This window comes from Culicoides brevitarsis, chromosome 1 (assembly GCF_036172545.1).
Source record: "Culicoides brevitarsis isolate CSIRO-B50_1 chromosome 1, AGI_CSIRO_Cbre_v1, whole genome shotgun sequence".
NCBI classification, from domain to species: domain Eukaryota; kingdom Metazoa; phylum Arthropoda; class Insecta; order Diptera; family Ceratopogonidae; genus Culicoides; species Culicoides brevitarsis.
The window spans coordinates 24,172,531-24,198,898 of record NC_087085.1 but is presented as its reverse complement, the minus strand read 5'-3'; the positions used below and the strand labels follow the sequence as shown (position 1 = coordinate 24,198,898).

At 28.8% G+C, this 26,368-nt stretch overlaps 4 protein-coding genes and 1 long non-coding RNA gene across 9 annotated transcripts; 2 read left to right on the top strand and 3 right to left on the bottom strand.

Annotated features, from left to right (window-relative positions):
- Positions 1-619: 619 nt before the first annotated feature.
- LOC134838394 (zinc finger FYVE domain-containing protein 26 homolog) lies at positions 620-7,766 on the bottom strand. Its single transcript, XM_063853914.1, has 6 exons — positions 7,710-7,766; positions 5,773-7,587; positions 4,749-5,702; positions 1,374-4,679; positions 1,175-1,299; positions 620-1,083 (listed from the first exon to the last, which is right to left on the bottom strand). The coding sequence occupies exons 2-6, from the start codon at positions 7,387-7,389 to the stop codon at positions 642-644; spliced, it is 6,444 nt and encodes a 2,147-aa protein (XP_063709984.1). The 5' UTR covers positions 7,390-7,587; positions 7,710-7,766; the 3' UTR covers positions 620-641.
- A 190-nt stretch (positions 7,767-7,956) lies between these two features.
- On the top strand, positions 7,957-10,425 carry LOC134836880 (probable isocitrate dehydrogenase [NAD] subunit alpha, mitochondrial). Its single transcript, XM_063852150.1, has 5 exons — positions 7,957-8,201; positions 8,777-9,123; positions 9,177-9,392; positions 9,450-9,585; positions 9,652-10,425. Exons 1-5 carry the CDS (start codon positions 8,175-8,177, stop codon positions 9,991-9,993), a joined length of 1,068 nt encoding a protein of 355 aa, XP_063708220.1. The 5' UTR covers positions 7,957-8,174; the 3' UTR covers positions 9,994-10,425.
- A 2,498-nt stretch (positions 10,426-12,923) lies between these two features.
- LOC134829078 (GRAM domain-containing protein 2B-like) lies at positions 12,924-22,374 on the bottom strand. 4 transcript variants are annotated; one of them, XM_063842074.1, is made up of 10 exons: positions 21,983-22,374; positions 21,747-21,862; positions 21,610-21,690; positions 20,862-21,002; positions 17,188-17,405; positions 17,018-17,121; positions 16,608-16,956; positions 15,532-15,863; positions 15,356-15,475; positions 12,927-13,969 (listed from the first exon to the last, which is right to left on the bottom strand). In XM_063842074.1, the coding sequence occupies exons 2-10, from the start codon at positions 21,752-21,754 to the stop codon at positions 13,781-13,783; spliced, it is 1,542 nt and encodes a 513-aa protein (XP_063698144.1). In that variant the 5' UTR covers positions 21,755-21,862; positions 21,983-22,374; the 3' UTR covers positions 12,927-13,780. The 4 variants fall into 4 exon arrangements, with proteins under 4 accessions (XP_063698152.1, XP_063698144.1, XP_063698167.1 ...); XM_063842097.1 differs by having other exon boundaries at positions 13,943-13,994; positions 21,747-22,374; XM_063842090.1 differs by lacking the exon at positions 12,927-13,969 and adding an exon at positions 14,362-14,718 and having other exon boundaries at positions 21,747-22,374.
- LOC134829108 (uncharacterized) lies at positions 14,582-15,339 on the top strand. Its single transcript, XR_010161907.1, has 2 exons — positions 14,582-14,720; positions 14,786-15,339. It is a non-coding gene; the product is annotated as an uncharacterized LOC134829108 (long non-coding RNA).
- Positions 22,375-24,710: 2,336 nt separating the features above from the next.
- LOC134827619 (protein prenyltransferase alpha subunit repeat-containing protein 1) lies at positions 24,711-26,297 on the bottom strand. 2 transcript variants are annotated; one of them, XM_063840351.1, is made up of 3 exons: positions 26,127-26,297; positions 25,693-26,069; positions 24,711-25,617 (listed from the first exon to the last, which is right to left on the bottom strand). In XM_063840351.1, exons 1-3 carry the CDS (start codon positions 26,201-26,203, stop codon positions 24,917-24,919), a joined length of 1,155 nt encoding a protein of 384 aa, XP_063696421.1. In that variant the 5' UTR covers positions 26,204-26,297; the 3' UTR covers positions 24,711-24,916. The 2 variants fall into 2 exon arrangements, with proteins under 2 accessions (XP_063696421.1, XP_063696422.1); XM_063840352.1 differs by having other exon boundaries at positions 24,711-25,605.
- Positions 26,298-26,368: the final 71 nt, after the last annotated feature.

Sequence of the window (26,368 nt, the reverse complement as noted above, 5' to 3'; positions counted from 1 at the left end):
AAGTTTTCCTAGAAATATTATTTAAATAATGTTTTTTTTAGTTTTTTATACTACATACTTATGTATGTAACTAAGAAAAATAACGTTAAACCACTACAATACATTATTGGCGTTAAGATGTTTTAGTAAAAATGTACATAATAAAAAACATTATACAGTTAGAAAAACAGAAAAATAGAGATTTTCGTACAATAAGTTTTAATGTTAATTTTTTAATCAAATTGACTGTGTTTCTGCCCTGAATTAGAAATCCAAAATAAGACGAAACATTTTTAAAATTATGACCACTGCGGGGTTCACAGTCCAAGAAGAGCTCAACTTATTGCGTGAAGATCATTTCTTCTACCGCATTCTTACATCAGTTTCGGAATGAAACTTTCATTAAAATTCGTTAAACAGTGTCTTGTTTTTGTACTCTTCCAGCGTTATTAGAATGGTCAGTCAACAGAATACCAAAAATTAAAAGGTTTAAGGTAAAGATAAGATTAGAATCATCAATTTGGAAAGGATCGCCTAAATGTAGCTTATGTATATATTTATAGGTAATTAGAACATTTATAACATTTCTGTACTTTATTTAAATGATTAAACTTTTATCTAACAAAAAAAAGTAATGGTTTTAATGCATATAATATTATTGATCACACGTTGTTAGTATTATCTATTTTGCTCAATAACAGTTTTTTTTCACAGAGTTTTTTTACTTGTTTTTGATCTATCAATTCAGCTTTTCGAAGTATTTTTTTAATATCGTTGATGCGATCGTTCTTTACTGCTAATAAATACGCAGATTTAAGTTGATTTGTATATATGTAACACATAATCTTAGTTCCAATGTCTTTGACGTCGGAAATTAAGGCCACAAGCTCATTTTTTTTATTGTTCCCATAGTGTTGAAAACCAGTTTTCACAGCCAAGCAGAGAATTTCGTCAGAAAGCGCCGTAAGATTTGATTGGAGTGTATCTTTGGAATGTATACAGCGGATTAAACTTGAAATGTCTTTAATACGATCGTTAGCAGCCAAAAATTTCGCACTTATTCCATACACTTGAGTAGCATCGAGATTAAACTCTACGATTATCCTACATAAAAAAATCGAAAAAATGTGTTGATTAAACATAATAGGTTATTAAACATAAAATGTATTTTTTTTATTTTTTAAACAAAGCATACCTAAACGATAAGGTGAAACCAGCATCTATAGTTTTTCCTAGGACAATAATAAGAACAGCTAATATGAGTTTTTCACGACTACTATCGAAAAGTGTTGGAAGCTTCGTCTTTGCATCCGCACAAATCTATAATGATATGTAAAAATTATGGAACTTAAAAGCCAAAAGATTAAAGTTAAAGTAATTTAATTTATTCTTACTTTTGAAATGTATTCACATACATCGTAACCATCTAATTCACATTGAGCTAAAAATGCTGCAGTATCTAATTGCATTGATATGAGATTTAATAAGCAACTCAAAGTTTTCATATCTCTTTTCATGATCAACGAGTTTGTTTTTTCAACTTTGCAAGTTTTTATATTCTCCCAATGACTTGCGAGTTCGAATTCCTGTTCCAAATGTCTTTGTGCTTTTATCAACTGTTGTCGATTGTTCATCAAATCTCGATAACTCTTGCAGTTCATATTGTAAAATTTAATGCATGTCATACTCGCCCGAATTGGATCTTTAATTAAAACTTGAATGTCATACAATTCTTTCCAACTTGCTCGTTTCTCAAGATGCCTGCATAGGTGCAAAATATAATTCTTCCATAAAATGAGAGTTTCATCCAAGTCCATCATGTAATCAAAGATTATGTCAACGTTATTTTGCCTGAGACACGGATAGTAAATGCGATGTACAAAGGTATCTGGTTCAATTTTTTGTATCAGAATATAACGAAGAGCAGATACAATTTGATGATGCTTGATCAAATAATCAATAATATCCAAGTGAGTGCCATATGAATTGAGATAAAAGATAGATTCTTCAAAATATTTACATCTCATAATTTGATTTTTATACATGAATCCTTTTGCATCTTTGGGTAATGCTCGTGTTTCCCTGAACATTTTTCGTTCAGGCACAACATCCTCAAATATATTTTGTGTGATATTTTTTAGGTTCTTTAGGCGACTTGTAAAATTATAAGCAGGTTCAGTACCATCTAAATTTTCCTTTAGAGAAGATTTGTTATTTGTCACTGACCTAACTAGTGATGGATAATAACTATTCTCAAGAATGCTCAATATTTCGTTCAATAGGCCAGAAGTTTGAATAGGACGTTTAATTTGCTCCCATTCTTGCACTTGTTTTGCTGTTATTTGCTCATCTGATAAAACAACAGAAAATAAGGATCTTTGGCGATCTGTACTTACATCAACAATCTTAAAACAGTGTGCGAATTTCTCTCTAGCAGTCATAAAAGAACCAGCTTTTAAGCAAATGATACCCCAAGAAGCCATCACGCCAAGTGTCGAGAAATTATATTTTAAAGAAATCTCTAAAGCCAAACGCCATTGTTCAGCTCTGATTAAAGCATCTCGCAACTTCCGAATGCTGTGTAAGTTAATCGGCTCCATTGGCATCAAAGACTCGCATTTATTTTCTACGAGGGCCTGCATAATATCCGAATGGGCAATTATTTCATTGCACTCATCCGAAGCTCCACGCACTTTCGCGGCCAATGCTAGACAATGTATCATTTTTCCAACCAACTCGTAGTCCATTTCAGGATTCGCATGACCTGGCTCAACTGGACGAAAAAGGGCTTCCAATTTACTAGCATGATGTAATAGAAACTGTGCACATTCATGGTCAGACAGATATAAATCGCAAATGGAAAGACATAAATTCACGTTCGGCGCATATTCATAACTAAACTCCTCGCGTACAACATTATCATGTTTTTCGCTGCCTGTAAGTTGCCATTGGTTATCTATGGAGTAATCATTTATGGAACTTGTTTGCTTAGTTTCTTTTTCTATCTCCATTTGGTAAAAGCAATTATTGCAAGCTCGAACAAGAACATCACCGTACAATTCAGGAATTTTTACACGTTTTGTAGAACATGTATGACAAACAACTTTTCCACATCGACGACAATGATGACGACGGGTTAAAAGGGTAAATATTGCCTTGTTACAACTCATACAGATGCCAGCATCTTCATCCGTAACCCAAGACTCCTTTGGAGGAGCCTCTTTTGGCATTTGATGCACATTGGGAGAACGTGATGACTCGATACTAACACGTGATAAGATACTATAGCTAGCCGCAGAATACCGTTCCGATATCCGAATATCCAATGCTTTACTTGCATACAATCGCAACATAACATTGACACAATCCACCGTAATAAACTCACCTATATGGTTTGTGTCATAGTTTATCATAATGTAATCGCTACTTCCCGAGTTAGAAATGTCAACAAGATGAGTCAAATTGGTAATGCTCATGCTCCCGTTACTGTAATCACTCTCATGATTATCATGGCATAACCTACAAGTCTTTTCGTAAAGCAACGGTTTAATGGCGCTCAAAACTTTTGTCAAAATTTCAAATCTGGTATTCATTAAAAACTGTTCCAATATTAACAACGGGAACGTCTTTAAGTTCCACAAGTTTTGTCTCTCTAATTCGTTTAGACACTCGAAAATTCTTATTGAAATTTGATACTTTTGATATCGTTCCTTTTTCCTGGACGTTCTTTGCAAATAATCAACTACTAATTTTAATGTTTTCAACGTGTCGACTTCCGCTATTAAGGTTTCATACAGTTCTATAACATTTTCTGCTTTCATCGAATCAATTGCACCAAATAGAATTTTAAATGTTTTGTCATTGTTGTTCTTCAGAATAGACATTTCAAAGCTTCTCTTTATGTTTTCAATCATATTAGAATCGCTTATTTTATGCAACGGATGAAGTTCTATCCATTTTGGCAATACATTGTACAATTCATTACTATCTAGAATTTCTTGAAGCATTAAGTCCGTTTCATTAAAACTCTTCTGTCGGATATCTAACCAATTTACATCACCAAGTATCATCGCTATTTGTTCATAGACTTCTACTTCGATTATCCAATTTTTGATTTGTGCTATGTAGCTCGGTCGTAAACATTTGTCATGCGATTCAGATAACAAATCTTTTAGCAGTCTCTTAGCCAACACATTATCCTTAATTTTATGTAAGTGTTTATTAACGTATTCTGATTTCAAGTTGAAATTCACAATTTTGCAGAGATACCAGTAATCGTCTTCGTCGTCGGATGCATCTATCAATCGAGCAAGAAAAACATCCTTAATTTTTTCAAAATATATTTGATGGCGTTTGTATTGAATCTCCTTGATGCTTTCAATAGAGTGTATGCCTTCTTTAAAGTTTGTTGTGGATATAAGATATTTATGAAGCAAACGTAAGTCAATGTTGTCATAATTCAAGACGGTCATTATGCAATTATTGTTAAACAGTTTCGATAATATTTGAATTTGTGGCAGTATGGCTAAATCCCTAATGATGCTCATATTGAAATTTAAGTCTTTGTCGGTTGAGATTCCATGTAGTTCACGTATCAATTGGGCTGCCATTAAATTACTGCGTTCAATAAATGGCAAAAGATAACTACTTTCCATTTTTAAGCAGCTATCATTTGAATGATATTTAGCTATATCACAAACCTGTATAAATTGTAGTTATATTACTCAATAAGAAATAAGTTCACTTTAAATATTTACAATTTTTCTTACCTCTGTTTTCAAACAAGAGTCTAAATATCCCAAAAGGGCATGTTCTTCCAAATCAGTCATGGAAGTTTGTGTTACTATTGGACACAGGTTGTAGTTGATTAAGACATGTACTAAACTTTTTCCTAAACCCACTACTAACTCTTCAATCTCCGTTGGCGGTACTTTTTCAATATTTACAATTTCACCGATTACTGTATCCAAATTGAGCATTAACAATGCATCTGGACTAAAGTCAAATTCATTTGAATGGAAATCTAATAACTTTTTTGCTGTATTCAAATAACTAATTAATCGTTGAAAATAACTAACATCAAACTTGAATGTCTCAAAAATTTGATAACATTTATCTTCGAGCGCCTCTACTGAAGCGAATGAGCTTAAAGCATTCTTCTTTAGCTTCATAAATAACTCAATCTTTGCAATACGGTTGGTTATTTCTTTTTCCTTCAATGGATAAAATTCCTTTGTCAAAAACTCTTGTATTGTTATCTCCTTGTTACTATACACATGCTTATACGATTCAAGGTATTCAATTAAATTGTAACAGTAAGGGACATACCCATGTGATTGTAACTCATTTCGAGATATATTTTGTATTCGATCAAAATTTCGACTAACGTGTGTATAAATAAATCGATTTTGAGAAAAAGTACAGGGAAGGCTGATATTCAAATCTAATAAACTGACAATTTTTATACCATCAATTTCATATTGGTGCAAAAACTTGTATGTGGACTTGTGCTTTTCTAATATATCAAGTTCTTCTTGACGTTGGACAATCGGTGCTGCTGAACCGAATGTCACGATTTTTGAGGCTTCGAATTCATTTTCATAATTGTTTTGAAAATCCATATTTTTGTTTTTGAGAGCGTTTGATATGATGAGCTTTTGTTCCTCAAATTTTTCCATATAACAAACATAGTGATCTGCTGGCGTTCCAAAAAGATCGTATTTCTAAAAAAGAAGAAAGAAACGTAAGATAATTTGTTATTTCAGTTGATAAATTTAAGAAAAACAAACGCACTTTTATAACATTTTTCAATTCAATCGTATCCCCCCGAATCGCACACAAAGTTGCAAGTGTATCGGGATTCGATAGCATTTTGTTTAACATTTTACGAGGTCGTCCTCGTTCCGATGAGTAAGAACATTTCATGTCGAGCAATACATTTTCAGATCCATTTGTGGTTGAATATGAAGTTCTTTCGGAATCAACGCTGACCTTGCTTTTGCGTAATCTCTTTATGCGTCTTCGTGAGACGTGGAATTTATATCCTATTTCTTCTTCATCCGTACTAAGATCGTGTTCATTTATTATCTGGTGTGGCTTAATTAGAGAATCTAAGTGAATTGTGTGTATTCGAAAACTTCCTCCAATGAACTGCGATATACACTTGGTAATAATTGAAAGACGATATAACGCATCATTAGTATTGTCGAGAATTTTCATATGCCAATTTATATTGGCTTCGGTCTCTTCAATATATGCATGAGATCGCTTGATCCGCAATAAATATACTTTAATAAAGTTCAGGATTGCCCGTATGAATGACTCGCATGCCATAAATTCGGTATTGATTGACTGTCGATTAGATTTTTTGATTTGATATTTTTGTTCAAAATTTGATGACTCAACTATTGTTTCTCGATTGAAACAAATCAATTGGCTTTGCAGTGGATTTTCAATTAAATCTTCAAACCTTACAAAGAGCGTGGCAAACAGAATTTCGCAAAATCTCAACTGTTTACTCATCTCTTTGATATTCTTTGATATTTCCTTAATTTGAGTGATATTTTTGTCCAGCACTTGTTGATAGTTTTCTTGGCTTTCGTCTAGCAACATCAAATCCAATTGAATTTTTGTACACAATATGATAGAAAAGAATTCCAGCTCATCCTTTTTTGGCACTATTTGGAACGGATTGTATTCTTCTAGCATTAGACTCATTAAATTATGATGGGATATAACGATTGGCTTCAGTCTTTCATACATCTTGTAAGAAATATTAACGTTATCGAGCAGTTCATATAAAATTTTACGTTGTCTACTAATATGGAAAACGTTAACAAGTTTCACCGAAGAATTATTTTGCAAAAATTTTATGAGCAATTGTTCCCGTTTCATTTCGAGCAAATATAGCTTGATCATTTTATTTTTCTTTGGATCGTCTATCTCTTGTAGCAAAGGCTCTATCCAATTTAAAAAACTCTTCAGGTCTATATCTTCTTCTGTTTGACTATTAAAAGCATCTATTAATTTAATCACTCTTGCATATTGACTCAGTTCATGATCGTGATGCTGATACGATTTGTGATCTTTCAAAGTCATAAATTCGTGCAAAACATTTTGACTATTTAACGTCAGGTGATTGAACATATATATCTTTGGGTTGTCGCAAAGTTTTAGTTTCTGTTGGTACTCCAAGAATCGATCTAAGAGGTCATCTTTGCGGGAAAGCATCGAATATACGACAGCAGTTTCACAAATATTCGCTTCATTTAGTACAGGTAAAACTTGCAAACAAAGTCGTTCGTAGAATTCTGGAACAAGACTGAGATTCGCTAACACACAATAAACCTTTTCATATTCCCTGCTTTCCGACACATTTTCGACACCAGTAGAAACTGTATAATATTCCATTTCGTCAAAAATTTTTTCGTATGGTGCGTCATCCTTTATGATATTGACAAGATTAAAGCCAGGATATGGATGATCGTTCAGGCTATATCGTAAAAATCGGATAACATCGTCCGTCAATAATGAGTCAGATTGAATATCTGAAATAAAACCATTCACTTGTGTCTGTAGTCTTGCATTTGATAAAAATTGTTTCAACTCCTAAAATTGAAAAAAAAAAGTCTTATCAATATATGTCAATGTAAATGCTATAAATCTATCTGTCGATTATTCAAATTATTATTTTGTAAAATAAACTTTGATCGTCGTTGAAGGGCTTTTACCTTTTCAATTTCAGTTGATTTATTTGGCAACACATCCCAGTAATCTTTAAAACTATCCATTTTAGTAAAGCATTTTGAAAAAAAAAACAAACAAGTCTTGTGATGTAAATAAGAATGTGATATGTAAATAAGATTTGAATGACAGTTGAAATTCATAATAATTTAGAATAGAGTGTTGTTTTCAGAGTATTATATTACCCAACATATGTTTCAGTTCCGTTACTGGGATACAAGGGCTATTGCAAGTAATGCAAGTTTTTCAAATCAATCTACTACTTACCAAAATGTGGATAATTACTAGAGTATAGCATCAAGACAAATTTATTATTTTCAAAAATTAACAGCTTTAAGTGCAACCAGATATTCTTTTAATTGATGAAATTAAAAATCAATGCAGCAAATCAAGTGACACAAGACGTTTAGTCAGTTTGTGACAGGAGCTCGATAAAGTTTGAACGAATCGCGATGGCTGCACGTTTTATTAGAAAAATTGTAAGAAAATTCATTTTTATTCATCAAATTAATAGTTGTTCGTGCAAATCATTTCTTAAATTTCCTTATATTTCCATTCGAATATTGTGAAAAGTGAAAACAATAGTATAAAATTCTAATTTTCTTTTATCATCTTATTGTACACACTTGTAAACGTTTCAAGGAAAAATCTCTGAGAGTTATATAATTAAAAGTCGAGAAAATATGTATTATTTTAGGTCTACTAACTCAAATTCGTTGAAAAAAAATTAAACTTTAATTGATAAAAAACAACTGAAACAACTCTTACATAACTTCGTAAAAATGCAATAATATAAAAAAAAAATTAGTGAGGACTAATTTGCACACAAAATTAGTTTTTAACAGGAGTGAATGTAATTTTAAGACAAAACATTTGTGATGATCAATTTTTTCATATTGAAAATAAACTTATCATGAATATATATAATCATTTGGATAAGTCGTTACGTAATATTATTTATGTTGTTATCTGTACGCGTATATATTTAAATATTGTTTTGAAATGATATTTGCATAGTTTTAATTTTTTATTAAAATATTGATTCTGATTGTAGGCCTCAACACCAATCGGTGCTCGTAACTTTGCATCTGGTGGCGTTAAAAAAGTTACCTTGATTCCCGGAGACGGTATCGGACCAGAAATTTCAGCTGCCGTCCAGAAAATCTTTGCTGCTGCCAAGGTTCCCATTGAGTGGGAGAGTGTTGATGTAACGCCAGTGAGAAATCCCGACGGACGCTTTGGTATTCCACAATCTGCCATCGATTCAGTTAACCGTAACCAAATTGGTTTGAAAGGGCCACTCATGACACCAGTAGGAAAAGGTCATCGTTCTCTAAATTTGGCTTTGAGAAAAGAATTCGATTTGTATGCCAACGTTCGGCCATGTCGAAGTCTTGAAGGGTAAATAAAACTTCTTTTTTCACGTTGCACAAACTAAAATGTACTGAATTTAGATACAAAACGTTGTACGACGACGTTGATGTGGTGACTATTCGTGAAAACACGGAAGGTGAATATTCAGGTATTGAGCATGAGATTGTCGATGGTGTTGTGCAAAGCATCAAGTTGATCACAGAAGAAGCTTCAATGAGGGTTGCAGAGTTTGCTTTTCAATTTGCAAAATCCAACGGCCGAAAGAAGGTCACTGCTGTCCACAAAGCAAATATCATGTCCGTAAAACTTTTTCGTATTATTGGTATTTATTTTCAATCAATATTTTTTTAAAGGCGCATGTCGGACGGCCTCTTCTTAAGATGCTGCCGTGATACCGCCAAAAAACATCCTGAAATCAAATTCGAAGAGAAATATTTGGACACCGTTTGTTTGAATATGGTACAAGATCCCAGTCAATATGATGTCTTGGTATGTTTAAGCCAAACTTATTCATATTGCATAAATTTAATTTTTTTTTTCTCTAAAACTCTAAAGGTTATGCCTAACTTGTATGGTGATATTCTTTCGGATATGTGTGCTGGTCTCATTGGTGGATTGGGCCTTACACCTTCAGGAAATATTGGAATCAATGGTGCTCTTTTCGAATCTGTGCATGGAACAGCTCCCGATATCGCTGGCAAAGATTTAGCCAATCCAACTGCCCTTTTATTGTCGGCCTGCATGATGTTGCGACACATGGAGTTGAATACGCACGCTGACAAGATACAAGCTGCTTGTTTTGAAACAATTAAAGAAGGTAAATATATCACTGGTGATCTTGGTGGCAAAGGAAAATGTTCCGAATTTACAAATGCCATTTGTGAAAAAATTGCTTAAAATACATAATACATAAATTATTTAGAAAAAATAACAATATTTAAACAAAAAATAATATTTATTAAACAAACACCTAGAAAAGATTGCTCCCAAGTATTCTGCGGTATTGTTTTTTTTTGTTGATATGAAATGTTTTCTTCCTCTCCTTTTTGTTAAAAAATTACATTAAGACGTTTGCTGAAACATAAATGAAGATTCTCGTAAAAGAAGACAATACTTATATATTGATTGATTTCAGGAAATAAACTTATAAAAAATCTTATTGCAAAAAATGTTTATAAAAAAAAAAACAAAATATCAAATGCAAAGCGTTTGTAAACAATTAAATTTTATATAGGGAAATTAACTTAGCTTAAATAAAAAAATTAGTCATGTTTCAGTAAACAGTTGATAAGATAATGACTTAAAAATACTATTATGCAAGTATAAAAAAGTATTGTTGGAAATTCAAAAGTAAGATCATGTTAAATTAAAAATATCAATAAAGGAAATCTTAACAGACATAAAATGTATTTTACTTACAAAAATTTTCATCTAATCAATTATAGCAATCTAACATACGATAGAACATACAACAGTTCACTTATGTTGTTTGATTTAGAGTGTTGCAACTGTCGAAATGTTTTGAATTTCAAAGAACTTTGAAATATTACGAAGGAGGAGGGATTATCGAGTATCAGCAGTACAAAAATACCCTTTTTCAATGGAATTTATTTTTTTTATTTAATTTAATTTAATTACAATTTACAATTTATTGCCTTTCATTACAAAGTTACCCACAGTGGTATGAACTTCTCAAGTGGAGTAAGGCCGCTCCAAATTTTTTTCGAACAATTTTTGATCATTAATTAATGTTTTAGTTGTTTTTATGGTCTATATTGATATTTTATAATTTAAATTTGATATAAGAGTATTTCAAGTTAAAAATTTCAACAAAAATAATATTTCATAAAAAAACTGTCAAAAATTTTGAAACATAATTTTTTTGAAAAAATTTTTAGAGAAGAAAATTCATGTTTTATTTCGTTTTTCAATACAAAAATTCTTAAATATTAAAAATTTTTAAAAAATTTTTGAAAAATTCTTGAAAAACTATGAAAAAAGACCAAAAAACGGGCAATTTTGATGATATTTTCAACTTTTTTTTTATGTTGCCCCATTGGATTTTTGACTTTGAAAATGGGGCATGGGACAAAAAGTTCAAAAAAAATTTGGAGCGGCCTAACTACTATTGAAAAAATAAAATGTTTCGAAATTTGAGCACTAAACAGCGCGATGGCAAGGAAAAACAATTGAAACATCATTCCCATTGAATCCCATTGAAACATCATACTGATAACTCAGAATTTTGTGTGCAGAAGCAAGTGAGACTTAGTTGGGCTTAACTTACGCTCATCTGGCTGCGTTCAAAAGACGCGACAATTGATCATGAGAAGAGAGACAATAGAGACAATTTTATACAATAGAATTAGATAGTGTATTATTTATTAGTTTAAATACTTTTTTTTTGTCAAAAATTACTATACAATATACAAAAATTTGTGAAAATGAATTTTTTGTTTTTAGATATACAAAATCCCTCTTGGGAATTTTTAAAATAATTAGGAAGGAGGATATCTAAAACATTTTCAACAGTTGTATCCCTTATTTATTTATTATAATATTTAAATTTAGTATGGAATGAATAGTTGTGATTTTCTTTTTATATTATTTTTTATTATTATTTGATCTGATACATATGCACATAACTAGAAAAAAATAATTCCACTCTCTATGAAAAACTCTTTATATTTTTTTAACATCTTTTTCATACAATAATTTGCAATATATGTAGTATGTATTCAAATTACATTTGAAGGTAAATGTAGGAATACGATAGTTTAATTAAAAATTATCAATTAAAGTTTTAGAATTGCTAAACGGTTATTTTCTTAAAATTTTGATTACATTTTTTATTACTTAGGCCGCTCCAAATGAAACCCATTTTAATTTCGGAAAAAATTACCGATTGTTGCTGTATTTTCATAATTTTTCAAGAAAATTTTTGAATTTTTAGTATTTTGAGAAATAATTTTCTAAAAAATTATTGAATTTTTTTTTTCAAAAAAAAAAAATTTGACAATTATTTTTATGATATTAATTTTGTTCAATTTTAATTAAAATGTTTTTTAATCAATTTTAAATAATCAAATAAATGCAAAAAATCTTAAAACAACAAATATATTGATTAACGGTTAAAGATTTTTGGAAATTCGACATATTGCATGAAAAAAAGTATTTCAAAGTTTTTTATTTTTTTTTTTTGCCCCCTCCCCATTTTATTTCAAAAATTTTGGACAAAATTATTGAATTTCATTTGGAGCGCCCTTACTTTGATAAAATACATTATAAAAAGTATGACCTATATTTATGCATAAGTGAAAAATTAAATGATAATAATAAAATACCTGAAAATTTAATAAGAATCAATTCCCAGCAAAAACAAATACCTAATTTTGACATACATACTTTGATATTGATTATGTATTTTTTTTTTTTTTTTGTTAAATATTATTATATACTATTAATATATGTTTCATATTTTTATGTATATGTATTATATGATTTAAAAACTATAGAATATCATTATCACAGGTAATCTACAAATGATAAACATCGTTTGTATTCATATATTATATGTAATTATTTATCAAGTTTAACTATTTTATCTATTTTAATGTTAACACTCGACATTCTTGTTTACGATCTGTCATTCTTGAATTACAGAAAATTCACAAACAAAAACAAATTTTATAAAATTTTATTTAATTATGTACTTTTAAATAATGCAATCATTTTGTAATAATAATAAGCAATAAGAATGTGAACAAAATATTAGCATAATTAAATTTGTGAAAACCCATAACTGAAACGATCTCGCCTGGGTGAATAATTCAGAATAACGTATCATAATATTTATATAATCATTTTAACGTTTGAATCGTGAAATGGTTGTTGATACAATTTTTTTGAATTTAAAAATTATATTTGATTCCCTAAAACCATACAACAATAATAAAAAAAACAATAAGTACTTAGTACTCCTAATTTGTGTAAGTCCATTTTGTTACAATATTTTGCTTTACAATATAAATCACTCATTTTCTGATCCTCAACAATTAACAACTGCCTTAACTGCCTTACAATTAATCATTCAAAAATACATATTTATCTCCCTTAATTTAATAATTGAATTCAATTTCGATACAATTTATTAACTAATTGATGTTTGACATCCTTGTTTTTTATTTTCAATACTTAATATCCGTAATCATGTCTTTCGTAATTTCGATCCAAGATCATTCGGCCAATTAGAATTAGAAATGAATTTAATTACATATGCCACATATATATTTTTAATTCAAAAGTTTTTCTTTTTTATAAAACATTTAAATTGGAGCGACCTAAATTATATTTTGGCATTCACTTTTATTGGCTTTTTTAAGAGTAAGGTAAAAAAAAAATAAACAAAAATTTTAATAATGCGTACACCATTAATTTATCTTAATATAATGCTTCAATTTTAATGCTTAATATAAGTCATTTTCTAATGCGACTATTAGTATTTGTTTTTTTATAGACGCAATTTTTTTTATTCAGCTAAATTTATAAACTTAATTTCTAAATTTTTCAAATATATTTTTTTTTATACAACACTATTTGTTGAACAAAATCTTTACTATAAGTTGAATGCGAACACATAATTGTGATTTATCAATTGATTATTTACTTTGAATTCATAGTATACCTAATCTAGCGTATTTTTATTCATATCATACACTTTTAAATGAACTTTATTATTATTATTATTGATATTATTAAAACTGTTTTTTGAGTCGTCCAGCGACTCTTGATTTTTTTGCTCTCCTAAAAGCGTTGCCAATCGGGTGCTACGATCATGAATCAATAAAGATAATGTCTCCAAACTCTTTCGTACCTAAAAATAAATCAACAAAAAGTCACTGCATACAACTCATTAATTATTACACGAAGGACAATATAAAAAACAAAAATCTCTGTTTAACTATTTTTTTAATCTTCCAAAAATAAAATAGAAGTAAGTAATATTTGATTTTGTTATTGAATATTGAAAGAGTAAGAAAATTTCAACATTTTTACATTTTATTACCTATTATTTTTTCTATCTATCTATTTTTTTCTTTTGTTTAATTTTTCTTCTATACTTGCTTTTGAATAACATTTTTGATTATTGTATTTGCCTTATAAAAGTGTATTGAATAATTTATTTTGAACAATGATCAATGCCAACAATTTATTAATAACAACTTTTTAACAGAAACCAAAAGTATTTTAAATTTAGAATTACTGATCAGTTCTCTTTTTGACTTAGACTTGATAACACCCATTCAATACATAAACTATGGATGTTTGGAAAGGTAAAAATGCTGTTGTAACTGAAGCAGATTCAGCAATCGGAACACAGATTGTGTTTGATTTAGCCAATCGAGGAATAACTGTATACGCATTTGTTCGCACTACCTCTGGAGCTGATATAATTAATTTACTGCAAAGTCGAAATAAAGTTGAATTATGGAGAAAAGGAAAAATTTATCCAGTTTTTTGCGATGATATGAACAACAAAGATGCTTTACATGATGAATTTCAGTGGATTGGTAAAGAAATACATATTTGGGTAAATTGCGTTGGCGATTGGATACCTAAAACCTGTATGTAGTATATGCATATAGTTTTTCAATACAATATAAAAACAATTATTTTTCTGTTATTTCAGTAAATAATTATCTTTGTACAGTAACTATTGAAACTCTTCTAGAAAAAGAATTTCCGGGTTTGGCTCTCTGTACAAAAAGTATATCCAGATATATGAATGAACTGGATAAACATTGTTGCATATTTAATGTTACATGTTTATCAAAGGATACACTTAGATCTAATCCTTCTAGAGTTCAATCCGCAGAAAATGTTTTGAACTATTTATCTGGTCTTCTTTGTAGAGAAATCTCTAAAACACCGCTTCTATATCAAAACAAAATCAATATGAGAAATGTTGTGCCTTGCGAGGCAAAATGTGGATGGGGTTGTGCCAAATATTCATCGCCGAGGGAAGTTTCGGCAGCAATCCAGTGGGCACTTAATACATTAACTAAGTCTAAAGAGGTTGTAGTGTGCCACAAATATAAAAATATATATGCAGGATTGGTATCTATTTCAGGATGGCCTAAATATTGAAGATTTATTTAAATTCTAATATCTAACATCTTATATCTAAGAACATCTAATTTTGGTTTTGTGTTGTTTTCTTCAATATAAACGATATTTACTTTATTTATTGATCACTTACTCTTGCAATTTGTTCCAAATTTGTGTTCAGTACTATTTCCGCTTCGGAGACACTTTTTGCTTGTAACTGTCGTTGCCAATTTAGAATTTCAGCATATATATCCATGTCTTGATCATCTCCCTAGAAAGATAGAAAATGATATATGAAATGTACCAAAAAGTCGAAATATACTTTACCCATTTCAAATCTGGTGGATGTAAACTACTTTTTCTATATTCGATATCCTGAATTCTGTACATTAAAAATGCTGAGAAAAGTGTTAATAAAACGGCAAAAAATACGCCTAAATGCACAACTTGAATTTCAGACGGTATTAATTGAAAAATATAATGATGACTTTTAACATGCAGAGAAGATCTCGTTGTAGAAGGGGTACTTGTAGATGGCGACGGTGTTGACTTTGTTGTAGATGATTCATTCAAACTATTTTTCGTGTATTTTGTGAGAGCCTTCTTAATGTCAACCATCGAGGCACTCTTTTGCAAACGACTTGTTGGCAGAATTATATCTATAAAAATGTCAAACATAAAATCATGGGAAATATAGAAATTTTATATAATTTATATTAGGTGCACTCCATTCTAAAAAATACTAAAATCACGGTTTTGATTTTTCCCGATTTTTTCATAAAATCGTAATAGAACTGAAAAACTATTTATCGTGATGGTTTAGTTTATCGTGATGTCCATCAAAAATGAAGAACTTTTTTCAATACTTTTTGCATTAGCAAAATTTTTTTCTCCTTATTTTTTAAAATTTTATGATAGTTTTAAAATTTTTTTATCGCAAAATATGGAAAAAATCCGTGTAGCGAAAAAAAGGTCAAAATTTTAAGTCTATTATTTCAAATTTTTTGTTTATTAGGATTGTTTGTCGTCTCGAGTACATCAATTTTTAGGATGGTTATCATGATGTAAATTTAAAATCCAGGATTTCGGTATTTTTTAGAATGGAATGGTCCATTACTTTTTCGTAGATGAACTACAAAATAAAATTATCCAATTTTCAATTCTGTGTTTCTGCCTTAAATTAATTTAATTTTTTTAAAATTTGTTTGGTCTTCATTTTTTGTAAGAAAAAACCTAATCCTTTTTTGTGAATCATAACTTTTTACTCAAAATATGACTTTAAAACAACGATACTTTTTTTTAAAAATAAATTGTAAAATAAAAACTAAATTTTTAGCAAATGGAAAATAATTTGTGACAAATAATTGTTTAATTTAGAACACCCTAACTATTAATTTATATACCTGTAGAAAATTTAGATGGGAGTGCCAGCGGCAAATTCGTTGCCAGCAAAAGTCCCTCACTACTACTTTTAATACCTCTTTCATTACCACTAACGGAGCAACTACTTTCATCTTCCACCGAACATTCAGACATTTCTGCATCAGGAATTTTAATAGGTGTCTCTGTTTCTGGTTCAGATGGAATTAAAGGGTGCCACATACTTATCATTAGTCTAAAAGCAGCTTCTCTACTGATAAAACTTCCAAAAACATGTCTTTCGTCTGCCGTACAAACACATACGGCATTAGGAAAAATTTTTGCTGTTTTTTCACGAGAAATTTTTACCACGGTGGAAATTGGAATGAGTAACTGAACAGAGAATTATTTCAGAATAAAAAGTTTAGAAAATTTTACAATTTAACAAGCCTACCTTCGTTACGTAACCAAAAACATTTGAATAAAATGCAAAATAATTTTCGGTTATATAAAGATGACCTTGCAACAAAATGTCAGCTACTAATGCACATGAGAAATCTATTTAAAAAAGCAATTAATTATGTAGTTGTATGTATCCTTCTTCTCTACAAGAAAAAAACTTACAATTTATAACTTTTTCATCCTCGGAAATTTGTAGAAAATGTCGGTGAAATCTTTTCTGTCGACTACTACTGACTTCTTTCTTCTTTTTCTCCTTTTCTTGTTTCTCCGGTTTATCGGGTCTATCCTGACTATCATTTTTCACAGTCTTGTTTGGGTGTGGGCTAGAACTTCGAACTGTCGTGGCCGCCACTTGAGAAAATAACTGTGTTTTAGATGATCTGTAAAGACAAACGAAACATTTCATATTATTATGACTTATTTCAAATGTATTCAAATATGACGTTTGTTATCAGCGTGGTCAGATCTCCAGTTTTTTCCTGGAATCTCCCGGATTGTTGTAAACTATCCAGGAAATCTCCAGTCTCCAGGATTGTAGTCAAAATATCCGGGATTTTTATGGAAATTTTCAGAAAAGAAGACAGAAAAATTTAAATCTTTGATGAATTTTTAAAAAATTTTTTTTTCGTTTCAACATTTTTTGTATAATTTTAATTATTTGCTATTTTTGCAAACAAAAATCAAATTTGAACAATTTACGAATGATTTGATTATTTTTTTTTTTACAAAAAATGTAAAAAAAATATTTTTTTTTCTTGTTTTGATATTTTTGAAATCTTAAGTAATTTTATTGTATGAAAATTACCAAATTGTCAGATATTGAAAACCTTCTTGAAATTTTAAAATATTTACAACTCTTAAGATATTTCGAACAAAATTATCAAAAAATATTATTTTTAGATTTTGGTTTCACAATAGAGTTTTGCAGATAAAAATGTAAAAAAGTAGCAAAAAAATAATTAGCAAGTTTTTTTTTAACTTTTAGAAAAAAAATTCAAAATTTTTTAAAATTTTCTGTTTGTTCGCCAACGTTTAAAAAAGCAATGACTTTAAAAAAAATAACAAAATAAAAATTTTTTCATCAATTTTTGGATTGTTCAAAATTTTCATGGTGCTCCAAGGTTTTCTCCAGGATACCTTAAACACAAAACTGGCCACGCTGTTTGTTATCTAATCATGAATAGCAAATTTTACATAAATTAATATGCTTAATATGATATAAATTGATGATTTATATGAAGAATGATTTATTTAATTGGTAAAATTACAAAATTAGCGTGAAATCATTAGGTAAAAAATATAATGTACATAATATAATTTTAGAGTTACTATTACCTTGAATTTGAATTAAAACTTTTAGTTGACGATTTAATATGTTTTGATAAAAATGAATCATTTTTTGAAATTATATCACTTCCACTTGAGGGTGTTGGAGACCCCTCTCTGAGAATTACTGCTTCATTGCTACTGTCATCATATTTGAATGTTATTAGAGGTTTAGCAGATATATTTTGATCATACATATTCAATAAAAGAATAAAGCTATCAATCAATATTTTAAATTTCTTTTATTTTAAATATTTTACAAACGAATGCTCACAAAAAACTGCCCTATACAATCTATGACTTATTCGAAACTAAAGAAAAATTTCGACGAATGTGTGTGTACAATTAAATAATCTACTAAAAAATAAGAATTCAAGATAGCTGATGTTCATATTGGTAAAAACGTAAACGGTTATATAGAAACAAATAAAAGCATTCATTCAATCCATTTTTTTTAATTGATAAGAAATTCATATTTCTGACAATACAATAAAACACGAAATCGGTTAGAAAATGTTAAATTCACCACAATCTTAAATATGTTTGTGTAAATGTATATGTTAGTTACAAATGAAAAGATAAGATAAGGTTTTCAGTAACGATGTCATTTTCTTTTGATTAAAAATTCCATTTGTATCATTTTAAATTGTGTGTCTCAATTCAGTTTTAATAGTACATACAAAATAAAAATACATATTTAATATTATGAACAATGTTGATGATGATTTACTATCTAGAAAAACTAGGGGATTTTATTAAAGTTTTAAGAATCACTTTTTTTTAAACTTTAAGAACGTGATTTAAAAAATATTATTTATTTCAAATCGAATTATGATTCAATTTGTAACCATCCATAATTCTTGCTCAATTTTTGTATTTACAAAAGGCAATTTAAATATTTTTATTTATTTACCGAAAACTATTATCGTTAATACAAGTAAACACCTGAGATAAGAATATGTGTTAACTTTTGTTGAGAGAATTTTTCTTTATGAGAAACAGGACCAAGAAAAAAATTGAATTGTATTGATATCATATTAATTCGTCGGACACTACACTTTAGTATAGACTTATCAAAGTACAAATTATATTTCTCTATCATGTGATTAAATGGGCGACCTGTTATGTGGTTGTGCCCCAAACTGTATACTAGTCCTTATCGGCAAAATAAATACACGTTCGTTATAGAAGATGTTACAGAAACACATTTTAAAAACAAAACACACACAACGATGATCATTATTACTCATATGGAAATCTCTTTTACTTTCTTATCAACCAGCATCCAGTATAAAATAAATTGTTTGTATTTTAAAATGTGCCACATTGAAATTTAAACAGAAGTTATTCACGTCGTGATTTGCACACGACAAAATCAAAAAATAAATGAAATTAAAAAAAAAGTTAATAAATAAAACAAAGACTTTTGTACTGAGCATAACATAACAAACAAAATGGAGTACTCTATAAATGTGGACAAAGACAGGGGTGTATTTATAAACCATTCTGATAATGTTTGTTGGTTGGAGGAAGAAACAATGCAAATTAGGCGGTCACAAAAATTAGAAAATAATTCTAAATCTGAAATATTTTTTCGACCATGGGAGCGTTCTACAAATCAACAATCAAATGTTGCTGTGGTTCGACCATTTCACTTATATCCAAGTGTATTTTCATCACATTCACACAAAAAAATATTGAGAGAAGAGGAACAACAGAGCAATGGCAACAATAATTCAATCATAAGTGATCCAGAATTTGTCATTTTAAATCGACCTTTATTCTTGGAATCGACAAATGAATTAACAAAATGTAAGCAATCAAAGGATTTATCACGAAAAAGAAAATCGAAAGACATTCAGTTGACTTTTGAGTCCGAAAGCTCCAGCGACCTCATTATTTGTGAAAATGAAAATAATAAACAAGAAATGCCTTATTACAGTAATCATATCATCATGGTTGAAGGTGAGTCAGAGAAAAACGAAAGTAACAGTGAGCCTCTTGATTTGCGAACCATAAAACTTCCGTATGTCAGTTGTGCTGATTACCAAATATCAATAATACGCAGTTTAAGTCCTGTTCAAAATAAAATATTAGTACCTACAATAGAGGCAGTCAAAGAAAAGAAATCGAGAAAATTCAAAATAAAACGTAAAATATGCACAGCCTGTAATAGAACATATTTGAAAACAAGAAATTTGAGATGGCATTTCAAAAGTAAAAGACATTACATGCGTGTACTGAAATTAGGTATTGAAGATCCAGCAAATCAACCCAATACGTGGTATAAAATTAATGATCAAAATGCCACAATAAGCGAAAATTCTAGATAATCTGAATTCTAAGTATTCTTCATAATGTGTATTTGGTGATACTGAGTAGAGATCAAACTAATATTTAATAGATAGATTTTCAATTATATTCTTGAAAATAATTATTGTTAATCAATTAATTAAAAAAATTTCTATCTCTATATTTTGTTTTTTTTAGCATCTACATTTTTTACTCACCTTGTATTAGTTTTTAATGGTGAATCACTAGAACTACGTTCGATCACATCGGATAAAATGTTGTCAGTCACTAAATTTGACAAAATTGCGGTAGCTTGAACTGAATTTCCGAAATATGATGAGTGTACAAAGCTTGTGGATCTATTTAAAATTAAAAGAGACAGGAACCTATTAAAAAAAGTTTGAAATGAAAGGATACCTAATTTTGGCCGCTCGAAATTACTCAACATTTTTTCAAAATGTGGGGAGGGAGGCAAAAAAAGATTTGAAATATTTACTTGTTCACACAAATATTTAAACTCATTAATGAATATGTATTTTGTTGTTTTTTCATAAATAGATTGAGAATTTTTTAAAACTGATTTAATTTTTCATTAAAAAATGAAAACAAAAGTTTAGTGTAAAAATATCATTTTAAACCGAAAGTTAAAAATAATTACAATTTTTATTTATTTTTTTTTTTTTGAAAATTTATTTTAAAATAGATCATTTTGATAAAAATTTTACTTTTTTTTTCTAATTTGCTCCATTGGATTTTCGATTTTTGAAATTGGACAGGGGAAAACAAAAGTTCTTGTAGAGTAAAAAACAAAAATATTAGGTGTACACGACAAAATTTGGTAAAAATATAGCTCCTTAGAAGATTATCTGTGCATTTTTAAAGGTTATTTGTCCGATATATTATTTGTTAAGATTTCAATAGTTTCATCAATAAAAAAATTCTGTCACTTGTATAAGCATCATTTACCTAGATTTATAAATGAATTTTCGTCTTGTTTTAGCACTTTCCACTACTTCTTTGGAAATAATAAGATTGCTTTCGTTATTTCTGTAAACAACCATTAATGAGTGTAATATCAGACTGAAAGAATTATTATTTATTACAGTATCATTGTAATTATTTCCTATGTCATTGCTATCTGCAGAGAGCTCTTGTAGATGATATTATACACCAATTTGCTTTGGATTCATACATTAGTTTTTGTTTTGGTCAGCACTGCCTATTCAATTCGATTTTCAATATTAAAATCTTTGTATAAGCTTGTCATATCATAGGAATCCGAAGTGTAGAGAAATTTAAATTAAAAGAAATTCGCAATATCACTCAAATTTGACACTACTTATATAGGTCGTGCATTTTTCTTTCATTAAATGCTAATCAAATATGTTTTACATTAGTTTATGTATATTTATTTACAAATATATTATTTATGTAGGTGTAATTCGAGCTTCATAGTTATTAATTGTATTAAAACAGTAACTTTAATCCGAAACATATGAAGATCAAGTCGAAACTGAAAACCTGAAATAACTGTTTGACAAATGTTTTTTTGTTTTTACGTGTTTTATATACCTATTTTTATTTTTTTTTTATTATACTGTAGATATTCCTACACACTGCTAGTAATACGTAGATACATAATTTTTGCAGTAGTACTTTTCATGTATTTACGGTAAACGTAGTGTTGTGCTTGTACTTACTTTATATACATTTCATCAGACAATATTTGTGAAAAGCACCGTGAGTATTCATATTTTTACTCTCTTAAATTTCAATACACAAACATACAGTTATACAATTCCGTTTATATTTTTTGTTTGTTTGTATAAAATATTTATCTGTTTTAGTTATTTAATAAAATAGAGAATTAGCGATATCGCTGTGTACAGTAAAAAGGACGCAATTTCAATTCAAAAACTTTTAAACAGGGAAAATTGGAAAATAAAAATAAGACAAAAATTGCAAAATTACTCCTTAAAAAGTCAAAAATATTTTTTAACTTCTAAAATGCACTTTTTACCTTAATACTATTAAAAGCAGAAAAATGAATGCTCAATCACAAATGAGAAAAAAAAAACAAACCAAAAAGTATGAATCGAGAATATTAGAGAGGACAAATACAATTATTTTAAAAAATCTCATTAAATGTTAGAGTACGATAAGATGTAAAGAATGTAAAATTTTGATAAGAGTTTTTATTATTAGTTTTATATTCCAAAAAAAATCGAAATTTAAATACAATTTGAGTCCGCCAACATTAAAAAAAAGATAAAAATCTATATATTAATGAAGCTTTTGAAGCTGAATTTTTATGTTTTTTTTTTTTTTTTTTTTTTTTTTTTTTTTTTTTTTTTTTTTTTTTTTTTGAAAAAAATCTTGCATGAGTAAGTCAGTCAATATTTAGGGATGGTTGAGTAAAATTTCTTTGATTATATTTTGTGGAGTCTCCTGGTTTATTACATTTTGTTTGTTTGGAAGAAAACAGTTAGGAGGCATTTCTAACTCCATCAAGAGACACTGTAGTTTTCCTTTAAAAAGATATCAATCAAGTTTTATCAAGACCACTACACTCTAATAAATCGGCGCTTTACACATAAAAGTCCAAATCTGATTGTGTTATTGTGAGACCCATCAAAAAAAACCGTTGCTTTGACTACATTTTTTTCACCTCATAAATTTTATGAAAGATTTTTAACTTTTAAAAAGCACAAAAATATCAAATTTTTAGACTTTCTAACCAAACGGTTCGTTTCGAACCATATGTTTCATGATAAAAATTGAACAAAACGACGTGAACAAAAATTTTGAAATAAAACTCTTAAAATTTCGACCTTTTTCGCTATGTGAATATTGCCCATATTTCAAAATAAAATTATTTAAAAATTATAAAAAATTTTGAAAAACAAGAAGGAATAGTTTCTTCTTTTTTGATGAACTTTTATTGTTTATTTTTACCGCATTTCGAAGAATTTGTCACCCTTTTGTTTTTTTATTAACATCGTGTTATTTATTAAAATAAAAAAAACTCGTAAGGTATTATAGTATTCTGATATCTCATGATTAAACTATGTGGGAGTTCTCAGTAGAGGATATATTAGTAGAGATATTTTGTATTCATTGCTTGCTTTTGACAAACTTGGTAAAATATTGAGCAAAAAATACAGCTGTTAAAAACGACCGTGGACAATTCATTTTAGTGTAGCCTACGAAAGGAAATGTGCAATGGAAATATAAAGAGCACGGCGCAGAGGAACACCAATGTTTTTTTTTAAATCCAGACAAAATAGTCATATCATATTCATATTCAGCAAATACAAAAAACATAAAAGGAATTAACTATTTAACTATAAATTCACAAAGATTTTCTATTATTATATTTAAAATATTACTTTTCTGCAATCAAGTCGGTTTATTTTCAAATATTTTAGTGCGAATTTATGTCACCAATCAAAATACAATATTTCTTTTTACGTAAAAATTGACTTTTTGCCAAGTATTGTATGTATAAACGAGAAATTCTTTTTATTTTTTTAATTCTCTATATCGACCTTTATGAACACTTAAATCCAACACAGTTTTGTTAATTCGAAAGTATTTGTCACTAAATAAAATTTACAATATACTATTTGGCCTACCTGAGTGACTTATTGTTCTTTTTATTGTATGTAACTGTTTCTCTTTGCCTGTCTGCAATGGTTCCAAATCAACTCATGATAACGAAAGTATTTTAAAACTTCAGTTCTTTTAATTACACTAATATTTTGTTTTTATTTTATTTTTTAAATTGATTTTTAGCGTTAGTAATATTTTAAAATATAAGTTTATGGGCAATACTTGAGCCTCGTATGAATAACAGCGCATGATTTGATTTTTATAAAAATATGTGCTTGGAAATATTGGAAATCACAGTACAACAAATTATTTAAAAAATATCGCCAATCGAATATTTTATTCTAATTGAGAGGGCAATATTTTTATTTTTTGCGTTTTTATATTACTATTGATTATTTTGATTTTCAGTAAATATCTTTTTTTTACCAATTTTTAATGAAAAAAAAAAGTTTGAAGTCTACGAATGGCCGACTTAAAAAATTTCTTGATTTTCAAAATTTTTTAGAAAAATCATTCTATTTCATTACCTAACAATTATTCAAATTTAAATTAACTAAATGGTCTTTTAACTAATGGTCTTTTATTTAATTCTGTGTATATTCTTCCGTTGAACAAAACATGTTTGGTATTTTGCTTTTATTAATAATATAATTTACAAGCTTTATGTTTCAAAATTAAATCCCAAAAATATTTTGCACCATCTTTGGTGTTGTTTTCCTCGCGTTGCTTCAAGATTTTTTATAGCCTCTAAAAACTGATTTGTTGTGTACTCTTTTTTGATTATTTTACTCGACGGCTGCCAACAATCAGTAGTTATTGTATTTGTACTATTTGCTAAACGTATGGTTTCAATAATGAACTTCAGCATCGCTCGTCTGTGTGACTCAAAGGCAAGCGATTTTCCATACATGTAGTTTAATTCTTCAGTAAATTTGATGTCCGAAGCAGCAAAGTTAATGCAATAAAGAAACGATTTAAGCTTTGCATCAACCATGTCAACTTTCTTAATATTTGGAAGTAGAATTGAAATTAATTCATCTTGACTAGTAACATTCTTTTTCATTAACACGTTCAACAAGTCCGTTATTTCTTTAAAATTGCTCTCCTCAACTTCGTAGTAGTTTAAATAATATAGATTTTGCAATACAATTTGTCTATGGTGATAACAGCTATAGTCATGGACATGTTTTCGAATAAACTTTTCCGTTTTATACATTTCAAATTTAAGCAAGTCGGTCGCTCTTTCAAGTACCCATTGTCTATGTGACCACGCATGGTAGTTGCTAATATTTTTGTCGGCACATTCCTCGCATAACCCAAGCTCGATGCTCCAATCGATCGATTCAGAGCCTGAAATAGAAACTATCGAATAACAGTTGTTGTTCGCATTATACAAAAGAGAAAAAACGATAGCATGCAGAAAAAGAGCTTACTCACTTTGAAATAAATACAGCCATCGTCTATATGAAAATGCTTCACTTGATTTTGGCTTTTTAGACAAAACTAACGCAGAGAAATTGAACTCTCGCGTCTGATTTAGCTGATTTTTTTCCACTAACCACCTTCGCAAATTCCAATACGTCCCAACATCAGGATTGATCAAAACAGCAGTATTCAGATACTTGATGAATTCCTTGACATCCCAATATTGCTTTGAATGAAAAATGTTGCTTTTGTATTTCAAAACTTCTTTGTGGGCATACTCATATATGTATTTAATGCACCACGATTCCAAACCAAGGTTGTGATCCACATGAAGAACAGGTGATTTGTTATTCTGATTTGTTTCTACTGGAATCAGCTCAAATGAAAGCCTAGGAAATTTAAAATAATTAATGTGACCCTGAGCAAAAAGAGAAGAAAAAACTTACAAATCACGATCCTTTTGAATAACTTGATTGATTTCGCCAATGATTCGCTCGCAAAGTGAAAACTTGTCATGATCCATGTCTACATATATATTTTCAAACTTTCATTTGTTTTTTTTTATTCTACTTAAATATTTATTTATTTATGCTCTAAAATAAATAAAGTATTTCTAGTGGATTTGCCACCTAATAATTCAAGTTTTACGACAATACCTATACGTTAAATGTCTCACTAGCTGTACAGA